Raw genomic sequence first — 14,756 nt, forward strand, 5'->3', positions numbered from 1 at the left:
AACTAGGTTTGCTAGCCAATCTGGATGAAGGATCTCTCTGATGAATCCGGCTGCCATTAGCTTTGTGATTTCTTTTTTTATCGCTGCCTTCTTGTCAGGTAAGAACCATCGTAGTCGTTGCTTTATAGGCTTGGAGCCTTTATTGATATCAATTCTGTGCTCAGCCAACTCTCTTAGGACACCTGGCATGTCAGCCGGCTTCCAAGCGAAGATATCTTTGTTGTCCTAAAGAAAGTTGGTGAGCGCGAGTTCCTATTTTGCTGAGAGGTAGGCGCTGATGGTTGCTGTTTTTGAGGGATCACCGGTGCCCAGGTCGATTTGCTTGACGTCGGCTTCTTTTGGCGGTGCTAGGATGCTTGGCTTTTTAGCCAGTATCTCTAGTTCTTCTTGGCTTATTTCTGCGGCAATAGTGGCTATTTCTTTTCTTCCATCGTTTGCCTGTGCTCTTGCTACAATTTGAATTGCCTGAACATCACAGTCAAATGCGTGCTTTAAATCACTTCAGAGAGAAAGGACACCATTAGGCCCTGGCATCTTAAGCAGTAGGTACGGATAATGCGGTATTGCCATGAATTTTGCTAGCGCTGGACGCCCGAGGATTGCATGGTATGATGAATCGAAGTCCGCAACCTCAAACTTGATGAACTCTGTACGGTAGTTTGAGGGAGTTCCAAAAATAACTGGTAGAGTAATTTGTCCGAGTGGCATGGCTGCCTCGCTGGGTACTATTCCATAAAAAAGTGTACTTGTTGGTGTAATCATCCCGGCGAGTTGTAGTCCCATCTTCCTTAGCGTTTCTAAAAAGATAATGTTGAGTCCGGCTCCCCCGTCGATTAGTACCTTGGTGACAGTCATACCGGCAATAGTTGGATCTAGAACCGGTGGGTAATAGCCTGTGTTTCCTACGCTGGTCCATTGGTCTTCTCTTGAAAATTGGATTGGATACTCTGACCAATTGAGATATCTTGGTGTAGCAGGTTCTGCTGCCATGATGGTTCGTAACGCTAGTTTTTCTTGATGTTTGCTTCTAGAATCTGGAACCCCGGCAAAGATTACTGCCACTGTCTCTCTGGATTTTTGGAATCCCTTGTCTTCATGGTTGTCTCCTTCTTTTTTCTGATTGTCTTCTTTATTGTTTCCCTTGCTATCTTTTCTAGTGTATCTTTCGTTGAAGGTGTAGCAATTTCCGATGGTGTGCTTTCCATTGGGGTGCAAGGGGCAACGTATGTTCTCAATGTCGTCATATCTTCTGGGCTTGGTAAATTTCTTTGATTTGTCAGCCATTGCTACTGTGTTGTCTGGACCACGCTTTCTCTCCTGATGTCAGTTGTTTCAAAGGTTTTGCCTGTCCGGGTTGTCTCTGCGGTTTCTATCCAGGAATCTTTCTCTTGTTTTTTCCTCTGCAGTAATCATCTTTTCCACTATCCGTCTGAATTCTTCATTGTTTCTTAGGTTTTCTTTGCAGAAGTCTTGAAATTGCCACCTGGCCATGATTCCGTGTGAGAAAACTTTGATTACTTCTCGTTGGGTGATGTCATGTACTTGAGCTCGTAGTTTGCCAAATCGTCGATAGTAATTTCTTAGACTTTCCCCTCCCTTCTGCTTGAGTCCTTTTAACTCTATGTGGGTGATTGGATGTGTAATAATTCCCGCAAAATTTTCACAGAAAGCTCTTTGCAAGTCTTCCCAATTTTTGATTGATCCTGGATTCAATTTGTCAAACCATTGAAGTGGCATGGTATCTAGGGCCATGGGAAAAAACAAGGTTTTGATGTCATCGTCTCCTCCGGCCAATTCAATCGATTGTGAGTAAATCCTGAGCCATTGCTTTGGTTCGGTCTTGCCATCATACTTGGAGTGGTTTGGATGGCTTGAACTTGTGAGGTAGTCATATTGAAGCAAGCCTGTTTGCAAAATAGGAGAATCTATCGTACGTTCTGGCTTCTGTATATTCTGATTCTGCGCCCCCTTCTTGCCAACTGTCATCTTGGTGAGAGTAGTTCTGCGTGGCTGTCTGAGTAGGTGCTTTGCTTCTGGCCTTTCTTGATTGTTCGACTCGATTGTTTTGACTATGATTTCTTTGGCTCTCTCCGTTGTGACTTCCGCTTGGTCCAAGTCTTTCGAAAGCGGACTTTCTTTGATTTTGATCTTCCTGTTCATGAGATGTTGTCCTTCCATCGTGTGTCCTAAAGACTGTTGATCGGAGAAAGTCTCGGAGTTGTTCTTGTTTTTCATTGGGATATGAGGTCGCCCTGAGTTCTTCTAGTGCTTCTTGAATCTTATCGTAGGGTGTATTCGCTGCTCGTCCTTCTTCGACCTCTCGTTCTGATTTTCTTCTATTGTACTCGGCTAGGTCTGATTCATATTTGATCCAAGTGTCCTTTCGCTGCTTAGCACGACGTTGACATCCTTGTTTCAATTTGTTCTTTCTTTCTCTCGCTTGCCTCTGACTCTCAGTCTCACCATCGTGCCCCTGGATAAATGGTGATATGTTGGATTCGGATTCATTTGAAGACCTCACGTCGAGTACTTCTGGGGGATCAATGGTGATCGAGGACGGCGAATCATGAATACTTCTCTAGCGTGAGTTGTTCTATCATCATCGTTGATTTCCGTACTGCCAGAGCTATTGATAACTTCAGTAGAGGTTTCAAGGTCATAGATCAAATCTCCTTCTTGGTAGGGTAGAGTTGCCGTTGTCGTATTGTCGACTAGTTGGGTGCCGTCATCCTCAGGAACGGTACCTGGCCAGTGAATGATGCAGTCTTGAGATGTTATAGTTAAAATGAGACCTTCTTGGGCTCCCCTTAGTGGCATTCTAAGCACGGGATAGGTGGATCCTTCGGGCCATGTCTGATAAGATGTCGCCATGCTGTGGGGTCCGAACGGAAGAGGACCCGACTTCTTTGAAGTACTCTGAGTGTACTCCGAGTAGTATTCTTGATAGGTTGACATCAGGTTCCGGAGCTTTGTCAGAAAAGAACTCAGTTTTTCGAAAGAACTCGGATAAGACTTCATCTCGAAAGCGGAACTTGAGTTTGAATCGGATGTGTGAAGTCACGGAATTCAAGTTGGATTGGACATTACGAGCTGCGCGAATCTTTCGGCAAGCTGATCTGTCGTTGTCGCCGAAATGGAAAAGTCCTGATGATGATCTGAATCTTCGAGGAGACGGCCTTGGAGCTTGCCGTCGTCGCCTGCCTCACAGGTCCATGAACCGAAGATGAAGGTTGATCCCGTCGAGAAGATCATTTTAGCGAGGTACGTCGAGCTCTCGGATGCAAAGTCGCCGAAAGCCCCTACCTGGCGCGCCAGCTGTCGATGTTTGACCACCGATAGCCTGCCACGGGGGTCCCCAGGGCAGTATGTTCGGGCTTCAGCGTATGCAGAACTCGACGGTTAACGCAAGAGACAGTCGATTTATCCTGGTTCGGGCCCTCGATCTTTGATCGAGTAATAGCCCTACGTCTAGTCGGTGTTAGCCTTTTGTGTTGGATTGATTATAAAGTGTTGTGTTGTACAATTGTTCTCTGAACTCCCGATCCAAGGAGCCCTGCCCTCCTTTATATAGTCAGGAGGCCAGAGTCCTAGTCGGTTTACAATGAGAGTTCCTAGTAGGATTACAGAATAATACTACTACTAAGATTACAGGAGAAGAATCCTAGTTAGGCTAGTTCTTCTCCCTTCCTTGCGGGGTATCCGGTGGGTCCCGCATCGACACAGCTGCCGTAGTCTTTCCTGTTTTCTTCCTCGCCGTCGATGTCATCGACTTCAAGGTCAGTGTTAATAAAATAAATCCTTTCATCTTCTCCGCAGATCTCCTCTCCACCACTCTCGCTTCCACATCCATCCGTGATCGGCGAGATCCGTCCCCTCTCGATCCATAACCTTCGATGCACGCATCCCTCTCCGTTCAGCAACCTCCGATCCCGGTGCTCCTTTCTTCAGCAAGGCAGCTCCTCCTATGGTATTGGTTCGACAGCTCCGCCTCCACCTAGGATCCTGGTTCGAGTTTCTTCTTCTACCTTCGGCGATGGCTCCATCTGCATCCTTCGGTCGTCGGTGTGCGTTGCCTCCGATGGCTCAACCGTCCCACCTTTAACCGGCGCTTTGCGTGGTCAGTCCACCCAGGTGTATGCGTCCTTGATGTCCATGTGACCCTCCGCCGGCGCCTTGTCTCCCCCATCGCCTTCGACGTTGCTGTCTCCCCATCCAGCTGCAGGACTTTGATGTAACCAGGTCTTCTTTTGAGGACCTCTTTGTAAAATGGCTGCTGTTTTAATATAATATATGAGGCCTGGTTTAGTTCCCAAAAATTTTCACCCCAAACTATCACATCGAATCTTGCGGCACATGCATGGAGTATTAAATATAGACGAAAAAAACTAATTGCACAGTTTGGTTGGAAATCGCGAGACGAATGTTTTAAGACTAATTAGTTCATGATTAGCCATAAGTGCTACAATAACTAACATGCGCTAATGATGGATTAATTAGACTTAATAAATTCGTCTCGTAGTTTCCAGGCGAGCTATGTAATTAGTTTTTTTTATTAGTATCCGAAAACCTCTTCCGACATCCCCGAAATATCCGATGTGACATCAAAAAAATTTCATTTCACGAACTAGGGTGTGTTTAGTTCGTGAAATGAAAATTTTTGGGTGTCACATCGATGTGTCGGAAGGATGTCGGGAGGGGTTTTTAGATACTAATAAAAAAACAAATTACAGAACCCATCAGGAAACTGCGAGACGAATCTAATGATACTAATTAATCGGTCATTAGCACATGTGGGTTACTGTAGCACTTAAGGCTTTTCATGGACTAATTAGGCTTAAAAGATTCGTCTCGCGATTTTGCCGAGAACTGTGCAATTAGTTTTTTTTATCTATATTTAGTAATCCATACATATACCGCAAGATTCGATGTGACACTTTGGTTGAAAATTTTTAGAAACTAAACAGGACCCTAAACGCAGCCTGAGTTGTTGTAAAAAAAAGGCGGGCCCAGATGGGACCCGACAGCTTCAGGAATAATTTGTAACGCAGGTGGTCATGGTGGGACCCGTGTGGTGCCCAGCTCGAATAACTTTTTCTTGTCACCGAAGCTTGCGTTGATCACTTCATTAGGAGTCCAAAGTTCACAGCTTGGTTGATTAGGAGTCCATAAAAATAATTTGTAAAATATGTTTATTTGTGAATAATTTGACATAGATTTTTCTGATATCTGCAATTCATAAAAATAATTTGTAAAATATGTTTTTAAACAATTTGGCATATATTTCTTTGATATATGCAATTCATAGAAATAATTTATATTTTTTTCTGAACAATTTGACATATATTTATCTGAGATTTGCAATTCATACAAATAGAAGTTGTGCTATCCTCAAATTATATTACTTTATCAAATACATTACAGTGAGAAAATCATTGTAAATATAGTGATAAGACAGTGTAAATATAGCTAAAAGACAATGTAAATGTATAGAAAAAAAATCAGGTGGTAGAAGTTTCTAAAACACTCAGTTGTTGGCTACCATCCCCTTTTTCTTTTGGGGAAGCGGCGAGTGGTAAGCGACTCGAGCGGCCTTGACAGCCTCTATCTGCATGGCCGCATGGGCCGGATTCGGTTTCAACTTGTGTAATTCGCTGCATTTCTTTTTGTCTAGAACGAATGTCGCATCCTGTCCGTCTCTGACGTTTCATGGTCCTCGCATCCTTCGTCCGGCAGCATCTAGTACGACAGTACTGCTAGCTCCATCTAGGCATATATACGGCTGGTTTAGTTCGCGAAAAGTTAAAATTTGGCTGCTGTAGTATTTTCGTTTTTATTTGACAATTAGTGTTCAATCATAGACTAATTAGGCTCAAAACGTTCGTCTCGTAATTTCCAACCAAAGTATGCAATTAGTTTTTTTTCGTCTATATTTAATGCTCCATACACGCATCGCAAGATTCGATGTGATGGGTACTGTATCACTTTTTGGGAAAACTTTCCGCGAACTAAACAAGAGCTAAATATAAATCAATCAATCAATCATGAGCTGTTTCCTCTGATCACAGATTGTTAAAGATGCCTGTAGATTCGATTTAAGTGCTTGTTTAGTTCAAAAAAATTTCCAAAAAGTGCTACAGTAGCCATCATGTCGAATCTTGCGATACGTGCATGGAACATTAAATGTAGATGAAAAAAACTAATTGCACAGTTTGGTTGAAAATCGCGAGACGAACGTTTTGAGCCTAATTAGTTCATGATTGAACACTAATTGCCAAATAAAAACGAAAGTGCTACAATAGCCAAATTCTCAAATTTCACGAACCAAGGCTACTGTAGCACTTTTTGAAAAATTTTTTAGGAACTAAACACAGCCTAAGTGGAACTTTTAAGATTTGACTAGCAATTGTCCTAAATATATAGTTGTCGATACAAAGAAGCAGCAAGGTGCCCAAAGTACATCTCTGCAGTTCGCATTTGGACTATATTAAAACTGTCTCCACCAAGAACCCATATGGCTATCTAAATTCAAAATAGATAGAAAGAGATCTAAAATTAGCCTCCAACAGAGTATCTATGCGGGAGACCTATTTTGGGTTATCTAAGAGGCACAACCAAAATATGGGCATTCTCTCTCCTAGAAATCCATTTACAGAAATGATTCTCTTTCAGGTCTTGTTGTTGGAGAAGATGCCGAATAGATATTGAACCTTTTACCTATAGCGCTATTCAAATAACGAATGAATCTTGTATTTTGGACGTTGTTGTTGAAGATAGCCTAATTAGAGTCAAATATGCCAAAAGAGTTTGAGCGTGTCAAGTAGTAGAGCTAGTAGGCAGCGTTTGACCTCGCTTTGTCCTTTAACCATGGGCCACAGCCTTTATTGGCTACTCCTAGTACTTTTTAGTCGGTGTGGAATATTCGTAGTACATTCTCTGCGCAGTAAGAGTTCCACCAGCCGCCACCGCCACCGCCACCGCCACCGGTACGTAGTGTAGTGATCTGATCTCGAAAGGGGTTTTACCAATCCGTCCGTGTTCACGGAACATATGCGCGGCAACACGTACTGTGGCTTAGATGCACACAAGCAGTGAAGCAGCAGCACGGTGGACGGTGGTGCATGCAAGCGTACGTACGGTACGTGGCCCGTAGCATGCACGGGCACGGCATCGGGCGGAAAGACAAGTGAAGCAGGCAGCAGAAAGGAGCGGAGGATGCGGGACGCCCCGGCCGCGCGGCAAACCCCAGCCCGCGGCCTAATTTCATTTTCCACACGTGACAAAGTTTTTGTCACTTGGGACGATCAGAGCCAGACGGCAGAGCCAGACTGCCCAGAGGAGAGGCAGCAGCAGCCCGGCGCCCCGGCCGAACCTGCCAACCCGCGACACCGACCCTCGCGAACCCATGCATGCCATCGGCCCATCGCCATAGTTAAGACATGTACCAAGTGCCTTTCTTCTTGCGTGAACTTCAGACTGAGAAAATACTACAGGAGCCGCATAGAAGCAAATACAGAGACGTCACAGGTGAATCAGAAAGTACAGCTATGGCGGCCTGACGTGGTGGATTGAGAGGTTGAGCGCCTGGAGTGCGTTGCAGGCTTTTTTCTGGATCGGGCAAAACACACCCGTATTTCATTAAGCGGGTAACGAGTTTGTGACAACAACAAGCAACGGTGGCGAGTGGCCACCGCCCGGAACAGAAGCCTAACTAATGAATTCTTTAGAAAGGTATTACATCCCAGCATCATTTCACGACCACGCAGACAGCACGGCTGCCAACGTCGAGAACCCAGCGGCGTTCCAGTCCTCAGCCTGGAGTGCGTTGCAGGCTGGCTGCGAACTCCATTAGGCACTCCAGTAGAGCTCGAGTTCTGCGTCAACCGGCGGCGGTGGTCGAGGCCATTGATGAGCTGCGCCCAGTAGAGACTTTACTTAGTGGTACCGTACGTACATACTGCAGCAAGTGAGCATCAGGATCAGCCAGATCAGCTAGTACATGTTGGAATCTGCGATACATTAGGTTCGTTAATTCAGAGACAGTATTTTTCCTTTGTTCGGCTGTTATTATAAGCCGGCTTATCAGCTATGGTACAATATTTTTCTCTCCCAATAAATTAGCCGTACAAATCAACACAAGCGGCTTATAGACCAGCCGAACGGATAATATTAGGCTCCATGTTTGTTCTCCTATTGTCCTCTCCTTCAATGGCAATTTACTGAATGGATAATAGTTTAATTTCCACTTCTTCACTTACTTGCGCCTCTCGACTCCCTTATAGATGGCCAAATAGGCTAGGCCTGATGGGCTGGCACTGGCATGACCCGTCGCGAAAGGCTATAGTGCTAGTGCCGTGACTAGGCCGTGACTTCGGTCCGCAGTGCCGGCACGGACACGGCACAACTAATAGGTGGGCATAATGGCGACCCGATTATTCCTAACTGTTGGATTAATTTATAGCTTCCCTGATTAAAAAACTAGATATATATAAACAACTTCCTCCTCACTCTCTCGTTCTCCCCCTCCTCACGGGCGGAGTGGCAGGTAGTGGGGAGAGGGCCGGTAGCGGCGAAGCCTGGAGCTACATGGGCTGTGTTCGGCTGGCTGGCTGCCGGCTGGCCAGCCGCCTCATAAAAATACTATTTACGTCCTGCCAGAACAGTATTTTTCCCTCACAACAATCAGCCGGAACAGTATTTTTCAGTCCTGCCGAACAGGCCCATGGATGAGGATAGGAGAGACGATGGACAGAGGTGGGCGGGATACCTGAACCAACCCGCAATCGGACAGACCACGTCACGAGCAGGCTAACGGCTGGCCCATTTTTTAGTGCAGGATTCGTGTAGTGAAAGATACCCATCGTCATCAAACAACCGACAACCGAATACTCGTACGGTTAATTTGGGTGGCAGCAGGAAAATAAATTAGATGGCGGCTATATCCAGTACCCTTCCTCTTCTGTTCTAGAGGGGCCAAACACACCTGACATGTCAACTAGTTCCTCTTGTTCTGGACGGGCCACACACACCTGACATCTCAACTAGTGAGTATCATCCGCATAGCCCAGGGAGCTGTCTGCATGCGAAATCAATCTCTTCCTCTGTCATTTCTATCGTCTCATCGCTATCGTAGTGGTCATCTTCTGATTTGGTCTTCCTGCGATGCTCGGCCACAGGTGAATCATTTTGATGTTTATCCTTGTTCTTGCCATCGATGTCCACCACGCGAGCAAACTCTGCCTGATAGATCTTCTTGCACTTGGCTGCTAGTTGACATAGTTGTTCTTTGGGCAGAGCTGCGCCTTTTCCGCCTCCATCTAGTTCTAGCAGTTCGTTGACAACATGGGGGACGAAGCTCCACTGCTCTGCAACTCCCTTGATATCCTGAAAAGGTTTGTTTCATAGTCAACCGAGACTGATTGAGTTACAATGCAACACATTATCAGCGTGAGCAATAACAAAAGAACATGGTCCAGCTATTTGGTGCATTGTGTTGACTATCCATTCCAGTTCTTATGATATACTTAAACTAAAAGCATAATCTCAATGGCAATGAAACCAGAACAAAATTTGGCTTCTAGGCAGTGTTTTCTTTTTTGCTTTCAAGATTATTGAGTATTGACGACCAGCGTTTCAGTGAACATGTGCTCTAACACATCACCATATATAGAGCTTATGTTGACTAACAGTACTAGTCAATATACAAATATATTTTGCAAAAAAAAGGTCAATATGCAAATACATGCACTTTATAAATGATGAACGGTGATATTGCATTCCTTACATTGCCTTGCTCGAGGGATTCTATGGCGTCTTGCAGACAAGTGATTACCCCTTCAGAAGCTATTGTCTTCAGTTCACTTGGCTCTGGCTGTCAGGAAAGAAACCAGAGAAAGATAAGTCAGTCAAAAAAAGCAAACGTTAGATTCATCTGTTAAAAGACCCTTGGAAAGCAGAGGCAATACTAAACAAAAAGCCTACAGCATAAATACATGCTTTTTTTTTCATTAGGTGCACCCACCTTCTCTTCTAGGCTGTCCAGCCATGACATAGTCTGTGCCAAATCATCCACGGCCCATTGCTTTATTTTTGAGGGAGAAAAGCACTTGTTTGCAGATTCTAAATTTCCTGCCTGTACAGAAAAGGGAAAGTCAGAGAGGCGTTGAAAAGGATGAAAGGAGGTAAGGCGATGGGACCGGATGGTATCCCAATCGAGGTGTGGAGATGCCTCGGGGACATAGCTGTAGTATGGTTAACTAAGCTGTTCAACCATATTTTTCGATCGAACAAGATGCCTGATGAGTGGAGGAGAAGTATATTGGTACCGATCTACAAGAATAAAGGGGATATTCAAAGTTGTACAAATTACCAGGGAATTAAGTTGATGAGCCATACTATGAAGCTATGGGAGAGAGTTATCGAGCATCGCTTGAGAGCAATAACGCGGGTCTCTATGAACCAATTTGGTTTCATGCCCGGAAGGTCAACCATGGAAGCCATTTTCTTAATAAGACAAGTTATGGAGCGGTATAGGGAGAAGAAGAATGACCTACACATGGTTTTTATTGACTTGGAGAAGGCTTATGATAAAATACCAAGGAATGTTATGTGGTGGGCTTTGGACAAACATAAAGTCCCAACGAAGTACGTTGGGCTCATTAAGGACATGTACAGCAATGTTGTGACTAGAGTTCGAACAAGTGATGGAGACACGGATGACTTCCCGATTAGGATAGGACTACATCAAGGGTCAGCTTTGAGCCCTTATTTGTTTGCTTTAGTGATGGATGAGGTCACAAGGGACATACAAGGGGACATCCCTTGGTGTATGCTTTTCGCGGACGATGTAGTGCTAGTTGATGAAAGCCGGACAGGAGTGAATCAGAAACTGGAGTTATGGCGGGAGACTTTGGAGTCCAAAGGTTTTAGACTTAGTAGAACTAAAACTGAGTATATAAGATGTGACTTCGGCACTACTACTCGGGAGGAGGAAGATGTTAGTTTGGAAGGTCAAGTAGTGCCTAGGAAGGATACCTTTCGATATTTAGGATCAATGCTACAGAGGGACGGGGATATTGATGAAGATGTTAGCCATAGAATCAAAGCAGGGTGGATGAAGTGGCGGCAAGCGTCTGGTGTCCTATGTGACAAAAGGGTACCACAGAAGCTAAAAGGCAAGTTTTATAGGACGGCGATTAGACCTGCTATGTTGTATGGTGCAGAATGTTGGCCTACGAAAAGACGACATATTCAACAGCTAAGTGTCGCGGAAATGCGTATGTTGCGTTGGATTTGCGGTCATACAAGAAGGGATCGAGTTCGGAACGATGATATACGTGAGAGATTAGGGGTAGCGCCAATTGAAGAAAAGCTTGTCCAACACCGGTTGAGATGGTTTGGACATGTGCAACGGAGACCTCCAGATGCACCGGTGCGTAGTGGAATCCTAAGTCAGGATAGTAACGTGAAGAGAGGCAGAGGAAGACCGAAGTTGACTTGGGTAGAGACAATAAAAGGAGACTTGAAAGGATGGAATATACCCAAAGACTTAGCCTTAGATAGGAGTGCTTGGAAAACAGCTATTCACGTGCCTGAACCTTGATTGCTTCTGTTGGGTTTCAACTCTAGCCTACCCCAACTTGTTTGGGACTTAAAGGCTTTGTTGTTGTTGTTGTTGTACAGAAAAGGGAAAAAAACTATTGAGTTTTTATTGTGCAAAAAAAGCATGCAACAGAATCATCAAAGCTCCTGTGTTCCAGGCACTCATGTTGCCTTCATCTTGTTCTATCTAGAAAAGTTCTCTAATTTAGGGCATTTTCACTCGGAAACAGGTAGGGCGTACCCAGTGCAGAGAGCTCCCGCTCTGTGCGGGGTCTAGGGAAGGGTGTCAGTGGCAAGCCTTACCCTCGCCTGTGCAATGTGAGGAGACCGCGACTCGAACCCGGGACCTTCCGGTCACAGGCAGTAAGACTCTACCGCTTGCACCAGGCCCGCCCTTCACTCGGAAACAGGTACCACTGAACAAAATCAATGAATTTTGTAAAAAGAAAAAGGATCGAGCTGGAAGCCCTATCCTACCACTACCAGAATCAACTACTTATTAACTCAACAAAATACTTTTACACAATTTTTCATGTTCTCTTTAACATTTGATGGATGGATTTAATGCTTAACAAAAAAACATAAAAATAATGGAAAGGATCATAGACTGTAGATTATCCTGACAGAGCATAAAACTCTGATGCATAGTTGGTTCCAACCTGAATATACACACATCGGATATTCTTATTCTTACAAAAGAAAAAAAAGTATATTAATGTTTCATAGATACTGATGTTCCTTACAAAAAAGAGAGAACACTTTACATATACATTAAATAGCTAGAAATGCTAAAGCCATCAGATAATTGAAGTATTCAGGTTTGACGGGAAGTATGTTACCAATATACTCATATTTCAAATAGCCAGCTCCCAGATTCAGAAAACACATCATCTTGTCATTAACATCATAATCATCAAATTTTTGGTTTTTGGTTGTTTCATAAGTTAACTTTGAACAGAACAGACCTCCGTGGCATCAGAGGTGGATGGCTTGACACGAGACCGTTGGACTTGCTTTTGATGCACTTTGCGCGTCTCCTTCTCATCTAGACCGACAGGGCCAAATAAATAAATTATACTTTTTAATTGATTGATTTCATGTGAAATTATACAAGGGAAAATGATAAGTACTCAAAGCTGCAAGGATGATTCATATTTTAACAAATTAGTTAATGAGCATCAAATGGTGATCTTTGAGGTCACCAATATTACAAATCATCACCGAAGCTTTAGAGAATTGTTAACTAAAAAAGGCTAAAACCAGTATATTATGTCCATTTAAAGGTGTATGCTATGACTAATGCGCGCCCTTGACTTACTACAATTTCTAGAAAAATGTGAAAGAAGCTAAATGTGGCTAAGTTTACACAGGAGTTTATGAATGTACCATCCTTTGAAACACAGAAGAAATGAAGGATTGTTTTAACATTTGGAATACTTATTGAGAGAGTAAGCTACTAAGCTTAATTTGTTGGGCATCACATTATTAGTGCAACAACATGATACAGTTATACCCCTAATATAAGGTTCACAGAAAGAGAAAATAAGCACAGAAAGAACTATATGATGGAAATACATAAAGGAAATAATGAAGAGCTTTTTGACCACATAATAAGTGCTACGTTATTGATAAGCTGACATGATCATGAATTCTAACGAGAAAAGTGTGACTGAGAGTGTATATCAGATATAACTTACGGACATGCATAACAGCACCCAAAAACAAGATCTTGTGCCCATAAAAGATATTTCTGGTGAAAGTATCTATCACCTTGATCAGTTTCAACAGGCTCCTTATTTTTCCGCCATGGCTTTCCGGCATGCATAAGGAAAGGTTCAATGTCCACAAGTTTTTTTTGCTTGTAAGACTCAAAGATCCAGTCCTGAGATAAGGCAAGACCATAAACAGTTATTTTAGCTCTGAAAGTTGGTGGAAAAAGAATTGTTTGCATGAAGGGGCTTGCCAGAAAGCTCACTACAACGACAATAGCTGAGAACCCACCTTTGAGACAATGGTTCCATTATCAGCCTGAACTTGTCGAAACTTGGGGGTGTTGACAAATGCACAAACAAGAAGGGTGCAGTCCGATGTCCAATCGGCTCGATACTCGGCCCCCATGTCCAATGCTTATGAACGAAGCGTGCTCCTCTCCGGGTTCACAAACCCTGACAGCACAAACACCACTCCGTCCTACACAGATGTATGAAATTACCAATACAGAACGGTATAACATACATATATCTGAATGTAGCTGTGGTCAATAGATAGGTACCAAAAGTTTGGAGAAATCTGGCCCTTTCTGAGGCTTCTGGGAGGTGCCTGCATGCTTCTTCTTGCTTAAATCGTCCTCTCCATCTTTAGAAGAACCCATCCAAGACGGGAGGCTTCTCTTGGAACAGGACATTTTATTGGGAAACCGAACTGCACCACTCTGATGTCTTAATTTGAAGTTCTATATACGGTGTCAACTGAGATAGACCAATCTTGTGCGCGCTGAACAACACACCCATGTACACCCGATAATTTTGCCAAAAAAAAAAACGAATTTAGTAAGCATAATACATTTATACACTTAACACTTGCAATTAGATCGGATCCAATTACAGATAGACAAATAGCTTAGGCGCTCGGTTTCGCACAGAGGAGCAGGAAGGGAAACGAAGGGGCCGGCATACCTGGTGGGTGCTCGTTGCCGCCGAAGGGAGCGACGAAGAACTGGGCACCTGGTGTAGGCGGCGGCGGCGGTAGCACAGTTTCGCCGAGAGGGAGACAACGCGGAGAGAACGGCGGCGGCGATTGCCCTATCGGGGGGGGGTGGGGGGGCGGAGAGAACGGTCCTGCTGCTGGGAGCCTGGGACATGGACCCGATCCTTTTTTTTTTCTTAATATTTCTTTCGTTCTCTTTTTTTGTATAAGTTTTTAATCTTCGCGTATTTATTCTTTTCATTCATGCTGTCAGTCATATGTTCGGACATTACAATGAGCAAATGGAATAATTTAGATTTTATTAGGGTAGAACATTTCTTATGAAGTTAGAAACATTTTTTCGTTTGAACAGGAACAATTTTCTTGTGGACTTGGAACTTTTCTTTCCTAATAAGGCGCCAATTAAACCTAAGAATTGTTCCACTTGATAAATAGTAGCGCGTCTAGATTTT

General features: G+C 43.8%; 1 protein-coding gene across 1 annotated transcript; it reads right to left on the reverse strand.

The window, feature by feature from the left end:
• Positions 1-8,898: 8,898 nt before the first annotated feature.
• On the reverse strand, positions 8,899-14,411 carry LOC136527813 (DNA-repair protein XRCC1-like). The gene is made up of 8 exons (XM_066520659.1): positions 14,274-14,411; positions 13,871-14,091; positions 13,600-13,788; positions 13,369-13,480; positions 12,564-12,643; positions 10,019-10,129; positions 9,782-9,868; positions 8,899-9,381 (listed from the first exon to the last, which is right to left on the reverse strand). Exons 3-8 carry the CDS (start codon positions 13,714-13,716, stop codon positions 9,049-9,051), a joined length of 840 nt encoding a protein of 279 aa, XP_066376756.1. The 5' UTR covers positions 13,717-13,788; positions 13,871-14,091; positions 14,274-14,411; the 3' UTR covers positions 8,899-9,048.
• Between the last annotated feature and the right edge of the window lie 345 nt (positions 14,412-14,756).

The sequence above is a fragment of the Miscanthus floridulus genome, chromosome 19 (genome assembly GCF_019320115.1).
Source record: "Miscanthus floridulus cultivar M001 chromosome 19, ASM1932011v1, whole genome shotgun sequence".
Taxonomy (NCBI): Eukaryota; Viridiplantae; Streptophyta; class Magnoliopsida; order Poales; family Poaceae; genus Miscanthus; species Miscanthus floridulus.

What these genes read in the sequence shown, in the direction of transcription:
- LOC136527813 (XM_066520659.1), bottom strand. Translation starts at nt 13,716, where the DNA reads ATGGGGGCCGAGTATCGAGCCGATTGGACATCGGACTGCACCCTTCTT. An exon ending in GCCTGTTGAAACTGATCAAG is followed by an intron (nt 12,644 to 13,368) that starts GTGATAGATACT and finishes CTGTCGGTCTAG; the next exon opens with ATGAGAAGGAGACGCGCAAA. An exon ending in CCACCTCTGATGCCACGGAG is followed by an intron (nt 10,130 to 12,563) that starts GTCTGTTCTGTT and finishes TTTTCTGTACAG; the next exon opens with GCAGGAAATTTAGAATCTGC.